Source organism: Arvicola amphibius, chromosome 11 (assembly GCF_903992535.2).
Source record: "Arvicola amphibius chromosome 11, mArvAmp1.2, whole genome shotgun sequence".
Taxonomy (NCBI): domain Eukaryota; kingdom Metazoa; phylum Chordata; class Mammalia; order Rodentia; family Cricetidae; genus Arvicola; species Arvicola amphibius.
In genome coordinates this window covers 112,162,682-112,183,529 of record NC_052057.2, presented here as the reverse complement: position 1 = coordinate 112,183,529, position 20,848 = coordinate 112,162,682, and the positions used below count along the sequence as shown (strand labels likewise).

The following is a 20,848-nucleotide window of genomic DNA, read 5'->3' as shown; positions in this document are numbered from 1 at the left end:
TGCAGTGGGGGATGATCTCCCTACAGGATGTAGCAAGCCTGCTCCTCTCCACAAGAGACAGCCTGTACAGCTGGCTCTGCTCTGTTCTCCTAAGTGAAGGTCCTAGCATAGTTAGGCATTTCTTCTGCTCTGCTCAGCTCTGGCCCAGGATGTTACTACTTATTCTTCACTCTACTAAAGGGCAAACCCCTGCAGAGATGTAGCAATCTCCTCTGGCTTCAGTGCAAAGTTACCTTTTCTGTTCCAGTTCTAAGGGAGTTTTCCAGCAGATATAACTGTACCAGTGAGAAAAGATCTTCACCCAAAATTCTTTTCAGAAAGAGATTTATTTGGGAAGGAGGAATCCAGGAGGGTGGCTCCCTCTGCTGGGGTGGGATAAGACAGCCTACACCTGAACAGGCAGTGGGACCTATATAGGACTTCTTAGGGGCAGAGAGTTCCCAGGGAGAAGATTTTCTGCTCAGGGATTGGTTAGTTTTCCTGCTCAAGGATTGGCTGGTTTAGTTGGTCAGGGGCAGAGTTGGCTCTGGTTTCAGGACCCAAGCTGTGTTTCTTCCACTGGCTACTTTTAGCCTTTTGGCTCTGTTTTCAGGGCCAGAGCATATTTCTTTCACTGGCTTTGGTTTCAGGGCCAAAGTATGTTTCTTTGGCTCTGGTTTCAGGGCCAGAGTGTGTTTCTTTCACTGACCCTTTTACCCTACACTTATCAAGATTCACTTTAAAACATCAGCATATTATTAGTATGATTTCATGTTGACCTGATAGAAAAAGCTAATCAAAAAGAACTTTCACATAAAACTTTTATGGCATTATAAAATCACAGTCAATAAAATTTATTACTTCACAAAGTGGGTAAAATGACAGATTAGCATCTTTCCAAGCACAGCCTGTAAATTAGAACAGTTCAGGTAAAGAAGGGCAGCTATTTTCAAATAAACAAAAGGCGGTGACGCATAGGAAAACATTAAATAGTTAGCCGGCTCAAAGAAATAGAAAGTAAATGTAAAGAAGTAGAAAATAGTCCCCAGGTCCAGCTTAAACTTCCCGTGGGAGCTTAGGAGAATAGGCAAGCCAGCATCCCTAACATCAGCCTGGCACTACTAACAACACGGTAACCCCACGAGGAGCACACAACTATCACAACCCTATCCGGTAGGAAAATTTGGTCTGACAGTTACTTTCTCCACACGGCAGGTCATGATTGTTAGTTGACTATGTCACTATTGATACACTTGAGTTTTATATCCAAGTACCATCTTTAGAGAGGAGCAATTGCTTGAGATTTATTTACTTTGGAGACCTGAGCACAAGGGATAATTGCAAGGCACAGGACACCTTATCACAATGCCTGTGTGGGAAAGGGCTGACCGAAGTAGTCATGGAGATAGAGTCGGCTTAGCCATTCAGAGTAGTTTTCAGGGTTCGTGAGCTCCAGTAAGGAATGTGGTAACTGGTGGATATATTCTCTGCTGTAAGTAATAAGATCTGTATGGGACGTGGTCATTTGTGGCTTTATTCTCTCCTCTAAGTAGTAAGTTCAGTAAGGGAGGTGATCATTGGTGGCTTCATGCTCTATTGTAAGGAGTAAGTTCCATCTCTTCATGGTTACATGGTTACAGATACCCCTGATCCCACTGTCAGTAACTTCTCAGTGTCCAGAACTGTGATCCTGCTGTAAATGGCTTTTTATTGGGTGAGATGGGAGCCCCATATCCATGTACCATTCAATGTTTCCTATGCATAAAAACTGCACTGAGTCTGTGGAACAAGTGTGTCAAGAAATGGATACCAATAAGCAGAAAAGAGAAGTCAAAAGCTGACATCTAACCTGTGAGATAGTCAGCCACCAGCATATATGTATATGTGTGTGTGTGTGTGTGTGTGTTGTGCTGTTGTTTTATGAATTAGCTTATACTTGATATTGATACTGGAATGGATACTAAGAATTGAGAACACAAGAAAAAGTTGGAAAGAAAGATGTTCAATATTAGAGGGAGGGGGAGGGGAGTGGGGGAAGAGGGAGGGAAATGGGAGGCAGGGAGGAGGCAGAAATTTTTAATATATTTTTAAAAAAAGAAAAAAAAAGATGTTCAATATGGCCAAAAGAGATTCCTATTCTAACAGATGCACAGGCTGCATGTTAAAATGATGAACAAGAGATATGAACAAACAAGGCAATGGGACTCTGCAAAAATGCACAGTTCACCAGTAACCAAATCCAGTGACACTGAAATGGCTGAAATGTCAGAAAATAAAATAAAATTTCTAGTGTAAAAAATCATCCTTGACCTCAAAGAGAGTTAAAACAAAAGGATAGTCTTGTCAATAAAAGGTAGTGGGTAAACTGATATCCACATTTAGAAGAATGAACTTATGTAGCTTTCTCTCACTCTGTAAAAATCAGTTCAAAATGGATCAAAGTCATCAATGCAAGACTTAAAAGTTTAAAGCTACTAGATAGGGAACCCTTCAAGATATAGGCCTAAGAAAAGACTTTCTGAAAATCACGACTCCAAATCCTAGAAAATAATATCAAGAACTGACAAATGAGATGGCATACAATTAAAAAGCCTCTCTACAGCTAAGGAAGAATTAGCAACTTGAAATCATCCTAGTGTGAGAAAATCATTGTAGAACTCATGATGCAGGGCATTAATGTCTATATGGAACTTTAAAATCTAAGTGTTTAAAGAACATTTAGTTCCTTCAATAAGAAAGCAAATGAAATCAGCAAAAGTTTTCAAATTATGGAGTACACATGACTAACCAGTACATGAGAAAAGGTCCAACATACTTGACCATGAAGTAAAGGCAAATCAGACTGCATCATCCTCCTGTTTCACTCCAATCAGAATGACTGTCAACCACACATAAAAAAAAAAAAAACTTGGCATGAACGTGTGCAAAAGGAACCCCACTTACTCGTAGTGTAAGTATGAATTAGCTAATTGCTTATAGAGAGTCCTCAAAAACTAAAAATAGAAGCAACATAAAATTTTGCTCTGTTGCTCTGAAGTATATATCCAGATAAAACATTAGCACAAAATTGAGATATTTCAATGTCCTATTGCACTGTAGCACTACACAGGAGCAGAGTTATGAAATTCACCTAGGATAAAGAAAATGTATTTACACACAATGAGATTTTATTAAGCTGGAAGGAAGAATGAAATAATGTAATTTAAAGAAAAATGGATGGAATGAGAGGCCATCATATTACATAAAAGGGCCTGCTTCAGAAAGACAAATTCTGCTTGTTTTCTCATATATAGTATCTACATTTAAAAAAAGAAAGAAGTGGGGGGTTGACAAGAATATAGAAGAAGGTGATTTGGGGTAAGGTAAGCCAGAAGGAACTAGAGACAAAAGAATATAAGAAATAAAAATAACCAGGAATGTCATGATGAAATCAATTGTTTTTATAAATATTACATACAAATAGTATTTTAGATAGAAAAGAGAAAACATAAAAGGCCATTTGGAAGTGTTTGTTTCTCCTGTATCTTGTTAATCGTAGGAGGGACTGAAGTAGTGCATGTCAGCTTTATAAAATATATCAAATTTTATGGTGTTTTCCTCGAACTCACTTAAAATATTTTTAATCAATTGTTTAAACTTAATAGTAATATACTATAGAACTGTTCAAGGCAGGAAATATCAAGAGAATATGCTAGATGGTTAGAAGATAAAAAGTGCAACAGCATTAATTGCTTTCCCTTGTATTTTAGTTGGATGATTTATTTGCAATATATAAGGAACTCAAGAGACTAGACGGTAAAATGCCAATTAACCCAATTAAAAAATGGGGCGATGAACTGAACAGAGAATTCTCAACAGAAGAAGTTCGAATGGCCAAAAGACACTTAAGGTCATGCTCAACCTCCCTAGCTATCAGGGAAATGCAAATCAAAACAACTTTGAGATATCATCTCACACCTGTCAGATTGGCTAAAATCCAAAACACCAATAATAACCTTTGCTGGAGAGGTTGTGGGGTAAGGGGCACACTCATCCATTGCTGGTGGGAATGCAAACTTGTGCAACCACTTTGGAAAGCAGTGTGGCGGTTTCTCAGGAAATTCGGGATCAACCTACCCCAGGACCCAGCAATTCCACTATTGGGAATCTACCCAAGAGATGCCCAATCATACAACAAAAGCATATGCTCATCTATGTTCATAGCAGCATTATTTGTAATAGCCAGATCCTGGAGACAGCCTAGATGCCCTTCAGTGGAAGAATGGATGAAGAAACTGTGGAATATATACATGCTAGAATACTACTCAGCGATGATTTATTTGCATTGCTGCAAAGGTAAAAGTGAAATAAGTTAATATTAAATCCGTTTGATTACGTTATAAGTGAGAGTAACAACAACAGCAACAACAATAACAACAAGAGGAGTTCAAAGACCTTAACAGTGATAGAGCCTTTGGCTGATTCCTAACACTGTATGGGGTACATAAACACCACTAAGACACACTGCCATGTATTTGTATTTCCTCGGCAAGGAATAGCTATCCACATAGTATTAGAACGGGGACATTCTGGGATAACTGGGAAGTCATCTTCCATGATGTCCAGTTGTAACAAAAGCGTCTTGAACTTCTTCTACTGCCAGCTGCCTTAATCCTCACCTTGACAATAAAGTTCAATTTCTGAATGTCTTAAGCCTTGGGACATAAAGGGAATCCATCTGAAGAAAACAAAAAAAAGAAAAACAGAAGAAGAAAAAAATAAAATTTATTAACTTGGTTTTTTATAATGAGTAAAATCTGCTTCATTCCTGTACATTCAAAGGTAACTATAGAAATTGATTTTTAAAAAATTAGTCAAGCCCAGTCCAACTTATTATACCCTCATTTTTAGGTCCCAAACTTAGGACAAATGGCTAACCAAGGTGCCCACTAACATATCAAAACAGTCTCTGGGCACCGTGTTCTTCCACCCTCTCTAAGTTTCTATCTGTTAGAGGGCCCTGTTGGTTGGCAGACCCTGTCCCCTACCCTGAAATCTTCAGCCTAGCTATTGGGCTAGGCTTCCCTCCCTCAGATCCTCTGATTGCTGATATGCCAGCCTCTTGGTCTATGCTCTCGCTTTTATCTAGAATAAACCTTCTGTTCCACCATGCTAAGGAGTAGTCATGTCCCATCTTTTTTACTTCTTTTGATCACTTACCTAGTGCTGAAACCCCAGGAGTAGCATAAATGAGTTCCCTCCCATGGAACCAAGTATGTAAGGATCATTTGTTTTGGCTGTCCGTTGCCATTCATCATATTTGACCCTCAAATCTAGAGTCTCTACTCAGCTACTTTTCCTTTATGCATACTCTCACCAACTCTCTCCTTGTCTATGCCCTGAGTAGCTCTCTGATTCCTGGCCTTACATCTCTGGCTCTGGCCTACTATAACCATCAAGGTATTTCTACTAAAGATACTTAGTGGTATGGGAAGTCCCTCTGTATATGGGTTGCTTTATTGGCTAATGAATAAAGAAGATTATTTGACCTGTGACCGGGAAGAGTAGAGCTAGGCAGGAAAACTAAACTGAATACTGGGAGGAAGTAGGTGAAGTCAGTGAGGAGCCATGTAGCCCCACCGGGGGGACAGGGGCTGAATGAAACCTTGCTAGTAAGCCACATCCATGTAGTGATACACATATTACTAGAAATGGGTTAGTTTATGATATAAGAGTTAGCCAGAAATATGTTTAAGCTATTATCCCAACAGTATTGCAATTAATACAAATTTCTATGTGATTATCTCAGGAGTCTGGGTGGCCAGGAAACAAACAAGCAGTCTCCTTGCAACAACTTAGGGTCTCCCTTTTCCTCTATTCAGTTAACTTTCTCTCAACTTTCCTTAGGGACTGCTGTCATGCCTGCAGTCCCACTAAGCAGTCTCTTGGCTCTTGCCTACAGCTGCTTCCTAAAATTTTCTCTCCCCTCTCAAGCTACCTGCTCTACCTCTGTTTATGCCCTCCTGAGAATGTACATTGCATGTTTTCGTACCTCCCTCTCAAGCTGCCTTCTAAGTCCCACTGCTTACTTGAGACCTCTGAAACTCTAAGACCTTGCCCCTCCTCTCCTTCAACTCCTCCCTGGAAATCTTGCAGCTTCTCTATGTGCTCATGGCCTCTATGATATTGGAACCTTCCGTATGGTGGAGCTCATTTCATAAACCTTCCTCCTCTTCTTCTTGGACTTAATTCCTTCCTTAGATTCAGATTTAATAAGATCTTACTGCAAACAGCTTGGTTTTAGTACAGATCAATGGCCAAAGATGGCATACTTGAGTTCCAAATTCTTGCAGATTGTAAGAACTTCTGTCACTAAAAAATAATGATCCCAAAATCTCTTCTATCTAAAATTGTTCTACTCTTCACTTCCTCTACTTCCTAGTCTTAAAAAATCTCTTTTCTCTATAATTTTTCTGCACACTTCTCTTAAAAAATATTTTAAGACTATACTATAAAGTCTATCTTAAGATTTATAAGTTCATTTGGTATGGTTTTTAAAAGTTTATAAAATATGTAGCAAACTCAGACTCTAAACTTCTAAATAATGGCTTATAATTTAATTTATAAGCCTATACATAAGCAATCTTAATTTGTTGCAATTTACTATATATTTAATTCAACTCATATTTATAGAATATACTGTATTTTAAATAATAGTCTCATGACTGGCTGTAGTAATAAGCTGCTTGTTAGTTCCTGGCTTCTTAGCCCCAAAATAATCACATAAAAACTGTATTAATTAGATTACTGCTTGGCCCATTACCTCTAGCTTCTTATTTGCTAACTCTTATATCTTAATTTAACCCATCTCCATTAATCTGTGCATCACTATGAGGTCATGGCCTACCAGCAAAGTTTTAGCATGTCTGTCTCTGGTAGCAGCTCCATGTCTTCTCTCTCCTTCAGCCGCCTTTCTCCCAGCATTCAGTTTAGTTTTCCCCACCTACCTCTATTCCTTGTGCAGGCCCAAGACAGTTTCTTTATTAACCAATGGTTTTCACAGCATACAAAGGGAAATCCCACATCACCTCCCCTTTAATACTTAAATAAAAAGGATACCATTAATAAATAAAGACAACTGTCTTTGCCTGATAGGATTGAACAGATATTTTTAAATAAGGCACAAGATAGGTATGTTTAATAAACAGGTACCTTTTCTTCATCTGTAAAAATCAGGCCTCAGGCCTCACATTCCTAAAGCTACAAGGTCCCCAGCTAAGAGAGTCAGGTTGCCTTGCTACCAGACCCTGAAAAGTGGTAAATTCACAGATGCTTTTAACCCAAATCATCTTTCTGTTCCCAAGCATGACTCAAAGGCATAAATCTACTGCCTTTTCTGCAATGTGGATTCCAGTACAGATTATAAACAGTGAAAATACTAACATAACTAAAACTTTTATCTCTGTTGATAAACTCAAAAAATTCTCCTAAGCCTCAGCAAATCAACTTGAATCTACTTTCTACATGTCAAATGGGCTCCAGACAATTATTTAGAAGCTTCTCTACCTGCCTATTTCTATTCTAAGGGTGGCTCCCCAGTCTTGAGACTCACCTCCCCCAACTACCAGGACTGTGGGCCTGGAAGTTTCAAATATATACTGTTGGGGGGAAGCTCCATCTAAAGACCCCTCTCCCATCTCTCTCCAAACCCTGCTGCATCTCAGAAAACCCGCCAAATGATGATCCCTCCCCCATAAGTACTCAGGACCACCCCCACAGGTTATTTAAACTGTCCCCAGGAAAAAGACATGTGGTTTTCCAGTCTTCCTTTTCTGTCTTCTCTCTGCAGAGTTGAAAATCATCCAGGAGCATTTTTACCCATTAAATCTGGGCCTTTTTTAATTCCTTTTGATTGGTCTCATTTAGATTATTGCATTGGCAGAGAGGCTTGATAGGATATAGAAACTTCTCATCTGGAGGTCCCACTGAGAGGCTGACCTCCTCCCACAGGTCCAGCACCATGTGGTGGAGAAATATCCTTCTCCCCTGCACCTGCTTTCTGTCAGACTAAAATCAGCTTTCAACTGGTTACGTTTTCCTTTCCAAGTCTTTGCCTTAGAGACCCAAGGCCTCCTGTGATTTGGGGGGGGTGTCCTGCCAAAGACATGACCGTGCCAGGCCTCTGACCTGTTACTGGGACAAGGACCTGCCTTGTCCCTTTGGAACCCCTTTTTCATAAAACGTTCTGTTCAAAGGACTATCCCACATCTCTTGTTTTTGGACCCAAAGCCTACCACAGTGGACACAATGTGCTAGGCTTCAGATCACAGCATAGACTTGTGATTGGGCACCTGCAATTAGAAGCCACATCCCCAAGCACCCTCCGGATGTCTTTTACAAAATCTTTTTAAATTGGGGCAGATGCCATGTATCTTAAATGCCCAAGCATCTTTGCCGGCGTGTGGGCACGTGGACAGGACTCCCATAAGCCCACGGTTTCTGGGTTCTGGGCTCTCACGTCATTAGTCAGCGCCTCACAGCACTGATCTTGCTGGCGAGGGTAATGGCACCTCCAGGCCTCTGTCTATCTGGGAATTAGTACCCTAAAAATTCTGCCCTGATCACTCTGCCAGAGTCATTGGCTCCTCCCTCAATGACCCCGGAACTCTGCCTACACAAATCCCTTCTATGGCACCACTTGTTCCATTCAGTGGTCAACATTCCTCTCATTTCTTCCATTATCCACTCCCCCCACCCCCAAGACAAATGTCAAAGGTCGAGGGCCAACTTCCTGTTCCTTACCCACCTTCTTACCCATCTCTTTCCTCCCACCCCTCCCCACCCTTCCGAGCCGCAACCCACCTCCTGGTCACCCTCTACGCTTGGCACACCTTTACTAACATAGGTAAACTGTAATTGATTGGATAAATTTAACATATCTGTCTAATTTAGATATGCCAAGGTAATGGTACCCTGATCCTCAAGCACCTTTACAGATCTGAGAGTATGGCATGAAACAATAAAGCTGATGATAGAGAGACATGCCAGCTCCTGCGGTATCCTGTAGCTCCTCTAAGATGGATTGGCCGCAGAAGGACTTCCACCTGGAGGCTTTCTTTGATGTGACACTCAGCCACACAGCAAAAAAGCTGCTTTTCACTTTATCAACTGCCTGGACCCTGCTTGGACTGGACACAAGGACACTGGGGGAATCGATTGTCCCATCATGCCAAGACAGGTAGACAGATCTCTCCCTCAGCAGGAAAATCTGTAAGATCTCTTGGACTTAGCAGCTAAAGGCAAGTACTGCTTTTGAGTCTTGTGTTCGTCAAAGACCATGGAGAAACTTGGGATTGCCTGAGTAGCTAGAAAAACTGTCTTTCTTTTGTTCATTTACTGATCCCTCTCAGCTCTGTCTGATGGTGATTGATGACTCGGGTGCTGGTAGCTCAGTAGTTTATTAGTTAAGTTTCCTGCTGAAAGTACAGACAGGTGTGCCTCTTTCATAGGCTTCATAGTCCGGGATTAACAGGTTTCAGACAACTTCAGAGGCTCAAAATATTAAATTTTCCTATTATTTTCTTCTAAAATGTTCATGCCTTTTAACCTAAAACCATAACCTTTTGCCATGATATCAAGATATAAATCTATTCCAGTTGTTTCGCAGACACTGAAAGTTCCTGCACAGGTTCACCCCTATTGCCAGACTTGTGCCAAGGCCAACCTGCAGCGGGTTCCCAGATAACACCAGCACCTACACCAGCTCCTGGGACTTCACCATCGATGCCACATCTCTATGCTCAAGTGGACACCTATTCAGGATACTTGATTGGTCCAGTAGCAAGGACCCTCCACCCTCTGTTTTTCCAAGATGCCGCTATGAAGGGCCCTTCTTCTCTTCTTCCTGGCACATTCATCTTTGTCAACTAAGACAACCACAACTAAGACAGCTGTTAAAATTCTATTTTTTCTCCTAGCAACCTGCCTTCTCAGCTCTCTCAAGGACCAGATGCCTGAGTTCTCCAGGGTGGCAGTTAACTGGATGCCTCTCCACCCTCACTTCCTGCTGTGCACAAGCCCACCAACTCCCAACTCCCTCCTCCCCCATGTTGCCCCATAGCCACAGGAAGCAGGCAGAAATGAACCAACATCCATACACCCAAAGAATATGAGATGTTCTGCTGGAAGCTTTACTCCAGACCCTGGCATCCATCTACCCAAAGAGTCTGCAATGTTTGGGAAGAAGTTTCATCACAAGCTCCCTCCCCCGTGTCTCTCCAAACCCTGCTGCATCTCAGAAAGTCCACCAAATGATGAGCCCTACCCCAGAGATGTTCAAGGCCACTTCCACGGAGTATTTAAACTGCCCCTCCCAGGAAACAAACATGTGGGGTTTTGGTCTTTCTTTTCTGTCTCCTCTTTGGGGTACTAGAAAATCATCTGGGAGTGTAGTATCTATTAAACCTTGGCCTTTTCTAATTCTTTGTTATTTGGTCTGATTTGGATTGTTGCATCGGCAGAGAGGTTTATTGTGGTGCAGAAACATTTTATATATCTTAGATGAAAATTTTCCCCTAAATTCCTCAATTTTACATTTTCTAATATATACCTGTGTCAGCAGATTTCCAATCAATTAAAGACTGAAAACTGCTCTAAATTAGCCAGCCCTAGGTGTTTCCAACCAGCCTGTGTAGAGACTCCATCTTAGATTATTCCAGAGCTACTACCCCTAGTGGTCAAGTCTCACAAAATACTCCAAAGTGCCCTGCACTTCCTTAGCCCCAGATGGTCCCACAGAGCCCACAGCTAATGAAACACCCTGGTCTTCTTGACATTGGCCAGCATTCCAACGTTTGTGTGTCTACAATAACAATGTCAAGAGAAATTGGTCTTAGAAAAGACTACATCACCCTTCATTATTTATGTATTATCATAAAAAGGTGGGATGTTAGGTCTCAAACCCAGGATAAATGGCTAGCTGAGGTGCCCATTAACATATCGAAACAGTCTCTGGTCACAATGTTCTTCCACCATCACTAAGTTTCTACGTGTTACAGGGCCCTCCCAGCAGGCATACTTTGTCATCTACCCTGAAGTCTCCAGCCTGGGTATTGGGCTGGACTTGGCTACCCCCAGCTTCTCTGGCCCTTATATAACTGAATCATTTTGGATATACCAGTCTCTTGGCCCAGGCAAGATACTTGGCAGCTCCTCTCTCCTCTCTGCTACCCCGACACCTCACCTGACCCAGCTCAGAGACATGTTCACTCTGGACTCTCCCAGATGTCTCTGGGAGACTATGCTCTCCCTTTTATCTATAATAAACCTTCTCCTTCACCATACCTAGAAGCAATTATGTCCTTCCTTATTTCTCTTTTTTGCTCACTCATAGTTGGGGTTATATTGTAGCTATAGCTTGTAGAATAAAGTATCCCTGAGCTGGGCTTATCAGACTCAATCACCATCTTCCAGTGGTAGACACGGGAGCTTCAGCAAGCTGCACCAAGCCAAACTGGAACCCTGAGAAATGTGACCCACTCACTGCCTGAGGGGAACTTTTCACAGAAAAATTAAACTACACCATTTAAATCTCTGCTCTGTAGCAATCTTTCTTGCTATCACATGCTTTGATGTAAAATCTTTTCCTTGATGTCTGAATTATATTATCTTAAACACATTGAAAATATAACTACTTTGGAGAAAATGCATTAGGTAATAGTACATGCTAGCCATTCCCCCAAATCAACCAAAGTTCTGTGTCACAAGCTCTCTGTTGGAAAAACACATCAAACATGAACTGACCTGGAGAAGCAGGTCAATTTTCAGTGGCAGGATCATAAAGGAAAGTATCAGGGTCTCAGAAATAAAGAAGATAGAGAAATTGGTCTCAGGAGGTTTTTCACAAGCTCTCTCTTATGCCAAGCAAGCTTATTAAGAATCACACATCTTGCCGGGCGGTGGTGGCGCACGCCTTTAATCCCAGCACTCGGGAGGCAGAGGTAGGCGGATCTCTGTGAGTTCGAGGCCAGCCTGGTCTACAAGAGCTAGTTCCAGGACAGGCTCCAAAGCCACAGAGAAACCCTGTCTCGAAAAATCAAAAAAAAAAAAAAAAAAAAAAAAAAGAATCACACATCTTGTGTAAAGTTTTCAGGGGGGAAATGGAACAAACCCAACAGAAAACTATCATACGATGAGACAAAATAAACGTGAAGCCAATCAAACAATGTTACACAAAGAGAACATGGGGTATCACATGTGTCATAGGCAGGGCACTGATCATCTTAATCTTATAGGAAAAAAGAATTGGTTTCTCAGGATCCAAAGCTGCAGCTCCCCTAAGGCCCTAGCTCCAGACCATTACTGGCTCAGGCAAACATACTCATGATTTTAGACAAGGAACTAAATTTTCCCAAAACCAGGGCCTCAGAAAAGTCTTAGATAAGCTTGTATCCCAACACTAGGCTAAGAAAATCGACTATACTATTTGTGCCCTATTAAAGCTTAGTTTTGCCACTAAATTTTCTGCCCCATTCATAGAACTGTTGTCAAACTGAAATGAAAAATCCATTAGAAGGACTTTATGTGTTACTGTGGTACAGAAATTTCATTATTCTATCCCCCCAAAATAGTTACTGTCTTCGAATGTTCATCCATACTTCCTACCCAAATGTCTGCTCAATCAAGGAATCAAAGAAGCTCTCATCTTCATGCCAGACAATTTGATAAATGCTGGGGGCATAAAAGCAGCAAAAATATGGATTCTGAACTGAATCTCCCAGTATCAGAGAAATATAAAAATAATGTGCATGACAAAATAGGGTAAATGTTTTAGAAAATACAAAAGAAATATCTAGACTCTTTTTCTCCTTTCAGTAAAGAAAATAACCAACTATGAATTGCATGGATGAAAAGGCACAAAAAAGGGCAAAAATATTTCAACCAAGAGACGCACTTAGCTGAAGGCTGAACAGAACAATATGCAAGAGAGGAACTTTTAAGTAGAAGAAAAAATGAAAAGTATTTTAGGTTTTTTTTTTTTCTCTATTGTCATGACAGAACACCACTATGGTGTTACTTTGTGCTTTAACAAATAAAGCTTGCCTGAAGATCAGAGTGCAGAGCTAGTCACAGTAATTAATCATAGAGGCCAGGCAGTGGTGGTACACATCTTTCATCTTAGCATTTGGAAGACAGAGCAGACAGATGTCTGTGAGTCCATGCCTATCACCCCCTCCACCCGCCGCTACATGAGACTGAATCAGTCTGAAAGAGAAACGGAGTCAAGCAGTAGTGGCTCACAACTTTAATCCCAGTAGTAGGGAGGTGGGGATGAGAAGGGATGTGAGTGGGTGGAGAAGTGAATATAAGACAGGAGGAGACAGGAGCTCAGGATTCAATCCGGGGGTTGGTGGAGACAGCACTGAGTCTGAGGACTTGAAGACACAGGATACCCCATTCGGTCCAGGATTTCATAGAGCTAAGAACTAGTGGCTGGCTGTTCTTCTTCTCTGATCTTTCAGTTTCACCCCCTAATATCCAACTCTGTGTTCTTATTATTATAACCAATTAGAAATTGCAATACATCTGGTGTTCACCTTCAGGGCACAAATTAATGAAAAAGCCACTTGCCCGTGGTTTTGCAGTCACTGGCACAGTCTGGAACTGCACATGGCCAGATGGCCAGTCTGGACCCCACCAGCTAGATTTTCCTTTCCTATTTTCTACAAGCCCTCTAAATTGATCTGAATTTTTCTGTTACAGTCTCTCTGCAGCAAGCTCCACAGGCATTTGGGCTCCAAATGTCACAGGAGTTTGCCACTTTCACAAGTTCCCCCATGCAATGGGCTGGCTCTTTGGCTTCCTTTCTCCAGGTGGGTTGTGGGCTTTCCTTGGACCCTCTTCTCAGGCTGCTGCCAAACTATTTAGCTGCCTTGCAACCCTCTCAGGCTTCTACTGTTCTATGCAATAGTAGTCAGCCTTACATCTCAATCGCCATCATTAACAGATTTGGTGAGACAATTGGGAATTCTTGAAGGGAGGAGTTAGTTCAAAGAGAGTTTTTTCCCCATGTTAAAAACTGGAAACACAATTCCTATGGAGAGAGTTAGGTCTCTGTATGATTACATGGTTAATGGTTTAAAGTGGAAAAATTAAGTGAAGGGATAATCACCTTAGCCAGGATTGACATCATATTAACTACTGTGTTGATAATCATTATTGTCAGTTTGATAATTCTTGGATTAACTCTTTAAATGTTGTTTGATAAGAGTACCAAGACATAGACCTTAGAAAAACTCATTAAAACAGACCATAAAGATATTTACATCCAAACAGAGGAATTTAAAGGAGAACTAATTTTAGCATTGCATTATAGGGTCGAAGAGGAACAGCCTAAGGTCTTCAAACAACCAAGCTTATTATATGCAGTCACCTTACAGGAACTTCAAAGTGCCAGATATCCCAAAGGCTGGTTAAGCACTCACTGGAATCCTGTGGGAATATTAGAGTTAAAGAGATTCAAGGAAGTGATAGTCTTATATGGTGTGCAGTAAACTTGTAGTCAACTTGTAATTGAATTATCCACCAAGACTGGAGAGATTTGGTTACAGCAGTCTTGGAGCCTGGTCCTCAGTTGCAGTGAAGTACCTGGTGGAAAGATGAGACTAAGACAACTGAACACTTAAGTAGGGCTAGAGGTTGGGAAACCTCCTGGGACAAATTTCTGGTAGAGTAAGGTTATGCTAATGTACAAAGGCAATATCTGTATGTTAACGACACCCTAGATTTATGTCATGCAGCAGCTTTGAATGCTTGGGACAGAACTAAATAAATAAAAAAGAAAATTGAGTCATTTACTAAAGTCAAATAGGGTCCAAATTTAGGACCCATGGATTTCTTACAAAGATTGACTTCAGCAGTAAATAGAATGATGCAGCATTCAGAAGCTAGACAAATAATAATTGAATTTCTGGCTTTTGAAAATGCTAATTCTCAATGAAAAAGGATACTTATGCCTTTAAAGGCAAGATCATCACCCTTGGATGAATGGTTCTCAGGTACAATCAATATTGAATTTCATGACCATGATGATGCTTGGATAGAAGTAATTTCCAAAGGTCTGAAGAAAAATTAAACTGTCAAGTGAGTCAATTGTGGTAAACAATGTCCCCTAAACACAGAGAGACGCTGGAACATATATCCCAGATGGTTCCATGGTGGTCTGCCTTGCCTAGCCCCAGGTGGGCGCACATAGCCTGGGAAGGTAGTGAAAAAGAAGCCCCGCAGCCTGTCCTTTGACCATCATTCCAACCTTTCTGTGCCCCCCACCAGACAATGATGCCCCAATTTCAGCAGAAAGTAGCTATAGAGGAGATTATTCCACTCCTTTATCATCTACAAAAAGCTGGAATATCAGGTCTCAGACCCAGGACAAATCTCAGTACCTGGGATCCCTTCCCAGAACTTCCTACCCCAACCCCTACTCTAAAAGTCTCCCTCACAGGGGCTTCCACTTCCCTTTTCTCAACCTGATACCTATAAAACGCAGCTATTTTGGCTTAGACAGATCTCGGTCTCTTAGCCCAGACCACCTCTCTTGGTCGATGACCGTTCTCTTGTTCTGCCTCCCCTGTTTTATCGTCTGCTGACCCAATTCAGCCCAGGCTTTCTCTCCACCTGCTTTTTTCTCTTATATTTACAATAAAAATCTTCTTAATAATTAAGTCATGTCCTCTCCTTTTCTTGTATTCTTTCATTCAATATGCTTTTGATAGGGAACTGATTACTGGCATTGAAAACGATAGAAGAAATGCTCGCGTCTATGCCTCCACCCCCACCCAAAACATGAGCAAGACTCATCCCTGTGCCTCATTCTGTCATGTTCCCCACCATCACCTCTTGTCACTTTCTCACCGAGGAATGGCTCAGATTGACAAAGAAGAGCATGGAAACACGTGGCAGCCAAATGCATGCTCAGAATAGCAAGGGATGATTAATACTGGCCTCTTCCAGAGAAAAGTCAGGGAAGTTAAGTGAGTGCTCACTATCTCCTGATAAATTTTATTATTCTTTTCTTCTACAAAAAGAGTGTTTTACATTTCTGTACTTTATCAAAATGTCTACATCTTTTTTTTAAATCTGTGTTGTGCATCACCTCCCTTTTTTTCCAGAACGAAGAAAGGAAATGATTTGTCCATAGGTTAATTATTTTGAAAATAAGCAGATTCATAAAAAAACTTTTAAATGAGACACCTGAAGTTGTTCCTGAGATAGAGGATTCACATAAATATTATGTGACCTCTAAGGGTTCCCAGCTTAGTATTCCATAGTGTTCACTCTCTCCTCTGTTTCAACCTCCTCTTTAGTTATTTTTCAGAAATATTGACTAAATCCCCACTTCATACAAGAAACCATGTTGAAAATTAGAATGAAACGCATGAGGCCATGTTCTTAAGAAGCTTATCATCTATTACCCAAGAAAAAGACTTCCACACTGACAATGATGTTATGAATACATTCTGAACGGAGTGCTAAGGGAATCATTTGAGGATTTTATTGTTTGTTTTTGTTTTTTCTCTGTAGCTTTGGAGCCTATCCTGGAACTAACTCTTGTAGACCAGGCTGGCCTCGAACTCACAGAGATCCACCTGTGTCTGCCTCCCGAGTGCTGGGATTAAAGGCGTGCAACACTACCACCTGGCCTGTACTTGAGGATTTTAAAGAAAGTAAATATGAGTTCACTCCTGGTGAGAAACAAGGGAAAGTTTCATAGATGTACATACAGCTGCTTGTCTTGCCCATGGGAGGATGAAGATTTCAACCAATAGGAAGGAATAAAATAAGCTACAGCACATGAAGTCTTGAGAAAGGAGCAGTGCCCTGGAGAATGCTGAAGGAAGGATGCAAACTGCACTTTACTGATAAGAATTTTAAAACTAGGAAGTCAGTGGCCAAGGATGTTTGGTTCATTTGAAACTCATTACTACAGCCCGCGTACACAGGAGCGTTCTGGAAGAAAGATCTTCCTAGCAAATGGACGTATACCAAAAGAAGGGTGCAGTGTCCCCGGGGCTGCTCCAGGGTCCTTTCCTGTGCTGTACACCACAGGACCAAGTCTATGGCTGATTTGTAAGTTCACTAATTTAGAAAATACTTTCTGAGCATCCATGATGTTTTGTTTGTCCTATGAACAAGACTTTGATTATAATTTCCTGAGAGCACAGGCATTTCCTGTGGTTTTCTTGGAAGGACCTCCGGAAGTTGCAAAGCCAATAAGCAAGGAAAATATTTAGTAAATCACAACGGTGATGAATGCCTTTGGGTTTTCCAATGCCTTCGTTTTGCCTGTCTTAGCTGCATTTCTGCTGATTATCTATTAGGGAAGCTCAGGACATATTCAGAATCCCTAGATGGGGCTATGAATATAGCCAGGAAGCGAGGACTTGTTTCAGCACGAGCAAAGCTAAATCCAATCTCCAGCACCACAAAAAAAAAAGTCAAATCTGACCCACAAGTTTCCCATACTGTGTCTACAATACTTTAATACTTTGAGGATCAATATAGAAGCTTCATTCCCTTCAATATTGGGCCTTTGCCTGTGACTGAAAAGCTGAACAATAATTAACATAATGTCATCTTTAAATCTGGGAGTTCTGAGGCGGAGCGTCTAGGCAAACATCTGAAGACACACACAGGCTCAGCCTCAGTCGTTTCCTTCTGCAGAACATTAAGACCAGATTACCTTCCACAGGTGAAGACGGATTCTGACACTGTGCTGGCCTCTTTGACGACGATCTTCTCACAGTACAAGCCCTGGGATGTGTCGCTGGCCTCGCAGCGCAACAGCACCCTCTGCAGGTTTCCAAGAGACACTGCTTCTATTTGAAAAGCCTCGATCTGGTGGAGAAAAACCCCAGGGAAATAACTAGAGTCCGGCAAAAGATAGACGCCGGCAACGCGAGTGGCCCGAGGCTGTCAGCCGCGGCCCAGCGCTGGAAGAGAGAAAAGGCTACTGCAGTTAACAGTAAAATGGGCAATAAAGGAAGGAAACATAAGCAAATCGCTATGTACTAAATATATTTCTGTCAGTTTTCTCTTTTCCATTTTATTTTCTGCCTTGGACTTTCAGATTTGAAAGAAAACACAACAAAAGGGCCTGTAGCTGCCCACCCTGAGACGTGGTTGCTCAGGAAGCAGCTAGCAGCATGTCAAATGTTGACACCTGCAAAGGCGTGGGGGACAATTTGCTTTTCTCACTTTCCTTTCCCCTTTTCCTCAGCAATACCTCTCTCGCACCTTCTCTGTAAATGGAAATCGAGTGTGACCTGGGGTTCCTTCTGATACCCAGTAACCTTAATTCCTAAATAGAATCAATGTATCGCATCCAGAATGCACTGACTTTTTCTTTCTTTCTTTCTTTCTTTCTTTCTTTCTTTTTTTTTTTCTTTTTTTCTTCGTTTCTTTCTTTTTTTTTTTCTTTTTTTTTTTTTTTTTTTTTTTCTTTTTTTGTTTCTTTTTTTGCCATGCAGGGCCTGAATGAAAGCCCTGCTGGTTAAATTAAGACTTTTCCCCAAAGGCCATTGTTACAGGGCTGCTGGTTTATCTGAAGAAAGGGTCATGAATTAAATTAAATTTGACAAGTGTTCAGAAAAGACAGTTGTCTATTAGCTACTGTTACTCTACTTCCTGGTTTATAAAAAAAAATGTAAATTCAGAATTGCCTGTGTTGCCTTCCAGGGTGAGGCAGACTTAGCTGCGGTCCACAGGGTCACTAAATTAAGGTTCAACTTAGTTACTGCAATGACACTCCCAAGTTTGAGTTGTTGGCTGGTCCTGCTGGAAACCTTCTCTTGGTTCAGCCTGTCTAATGCTGTAGCTAGTTCAGTAGATATGAATCCTCCTGTGTGTGCTATAGTAAACCTCTTGCTTTGTCCAGGACACCTTTCAAGGGGATTTCAGTAAAAAGTGTCACATATGACAGCAGAGCCCCCTGGCTTCTTAACCCTTTTGGCAATGCTGTGATATACCATGAATTAAAGAAAAAAATTTTAATGAATAAACTCTGCAATTAACCATTCGTCTGTTTCTAGACTTTTAATGATGCCTTTAAGCTTACCCTTTGACTCCTTTTTATTTGGCATGCAAATGTACCTCCTATTCAAGCTCAGTTTCAGTCCACAGTGCACTGGCCCCACTCTGTAGGAAAGGCCGTCCGTGACAGTGAGCTGGAGAGCAGCCATGAAGATGCTTGTAAATTCTTAGCATGGCATCTTCACTAGATCTCTTGATGTTGTCTGCCTCGGAGCACTGCAAGTGAGCTGGGTATGATGCCGCCCTTGCCATCCATCAGAAAGTGAGAGTCCGGAAGAAACCGGACCTTACACAAAGACAGCCAACGAAGTCAGGGGAAAATGTCACTGAGCACTTCGAGGAAGATTAATGGTGTAATATTTAAGCCTCCTTTTCTGCTGTGAATTAGTTCACACGTGAAAGCAAACATTGGGCATGGCATTTGTGGCCTCATCCAATCAGAACGCTTCTTCTGTTCATCGCAATGGACACTCTTCTATAACATTCATGAGTAAAAGGCTCAGGTGAGTTTTATTTTCTCTGATGTTTCAGAATTCATGAGTCAAACACATGAGTCTGAGAACAGCACTATCAAACAGCTCAAGGTACGCTTTTCTTAGGAATACACCTTTAATCTTACACTTTCAAGTAGTGCTTTCTTCCCAAATACACCCAAAAAGTGTCAGAAATTGAGAGGTTCACAGACATCCATAGAGAACTCCCAGTGCTCAATTACACAGTTTTATATAAAACAAAAGGGACTAACATGGGGCTTGATTTCATTCCAGTTATCTTAAAGGGAGGCCCCTGCGGCAGTGCATGAAATGAGTTACAAGCCCTGTGGCCTGACCAGGAACAATGCTTTGAGTCCATTAGGAAGATGTCCATGCATATTCTCCTTCCAAACTTTTCAACTCAATTTGTTCCTTTTCTTACACTACTAATTCGATGTATTTTCTTTCTTCTATTGTTCACTATCCATTTAGCACATCCCCTCAGTCTTTTAAGAACAACCTCAAGAAAAGCTTTGAAGATGAACAAAGACAAGACCCTTAAGGAAGTCAAGTCGGGACCCTGGAATTAGAGCTGCTCTAAAGTTCGGCTGAAGACTGCCAAGCACCCTTCGCTTTCCAGCGTTCACAGGGCCACAGCAGAGAGAGCTTGGCATGAACTCACCTGTCCTCTCTGAAAGCGCACGGGCATGTTGGATCTGTGGAGCAGTCGAAGGCCCGAGTCTCCCCTCTCCCCGTAGAGACAGAGGGAGACTTCAGGCGCTGTTGCCTCTTGTTTCATCTGCCCAGTGTACACATCAACGTGGTATCTCACCACTGCCAAAGCAACGGGGAGAAAAATATATTACCTCAGAATTCAAGCAAACAGAGTCTAAATCTACAGGTTCTCCAGCAGTAACTAGAAAAACTTACGTGACAAATCTGCTGTCAATATTTTTTCCTACTGAAAAATCTTTGACCCTTGGATTTTAATTTTCATTCTAAACAGACATTTTTTTTTCAAATGGAGAAACAAGAAATTCCTTAAAAGGCTGGTATACATGGTATAGGAAGGCATTTCATCATTAGCAGTGACTGGGACTTGCTTTCATAGTGATGCCTAATGTTGAAATTATGTCAGACTGTAGTGAGGAAATAGACCAAGACTGTCGTGGTGGGTGAGAGGCCAGCTGGCTCTGGGAAAGCCAGACAAGCATGGAGCTCCTTATCTTCACAGCGTTAGCTTTTCTGACTATTGCTGAATCATAAGAACCATTTGAGAGTTATTTAATTCCTTATCTACCAGTGACTGAGGTGGTGCGTCTTAATGA

The 20,848-nt window shown here is 41.4% G+C and overlaps 1 protein-coding gene across 1 annotated transcript in view; it reads right to left on the bottom strand.

The window, feature by feature from the left end:
- Window positions 1-4,626: 4,626 nt before the first annotated feature.
- The window catches only part of Rp1 (RP1 axonemal microtubule associated), a 110,022-nt gene continuing 93,800 nt past the window's right edge, over window positions 4,627-20,848 (bottom strand). The window contains exons 20-22 of the mRNA XM_038348296.1: window positions 20,203-20,354; window positions 17,699-17,853; window positions 4,627-4,696 (exon numbers count right to left, since the gene is read on the bottom strand). Of these exons, the coding sequence (XP_038204224.1) occupies window positions 4,627-4,696; window positions 17,699-17,853; window positions 20,203-20,354 (377 nt within the window). The remainder of the gene's footprint in view (window positions 4,697-17,698; window positions 17,854-20,202; window positions 20,355-20,848) is intronic.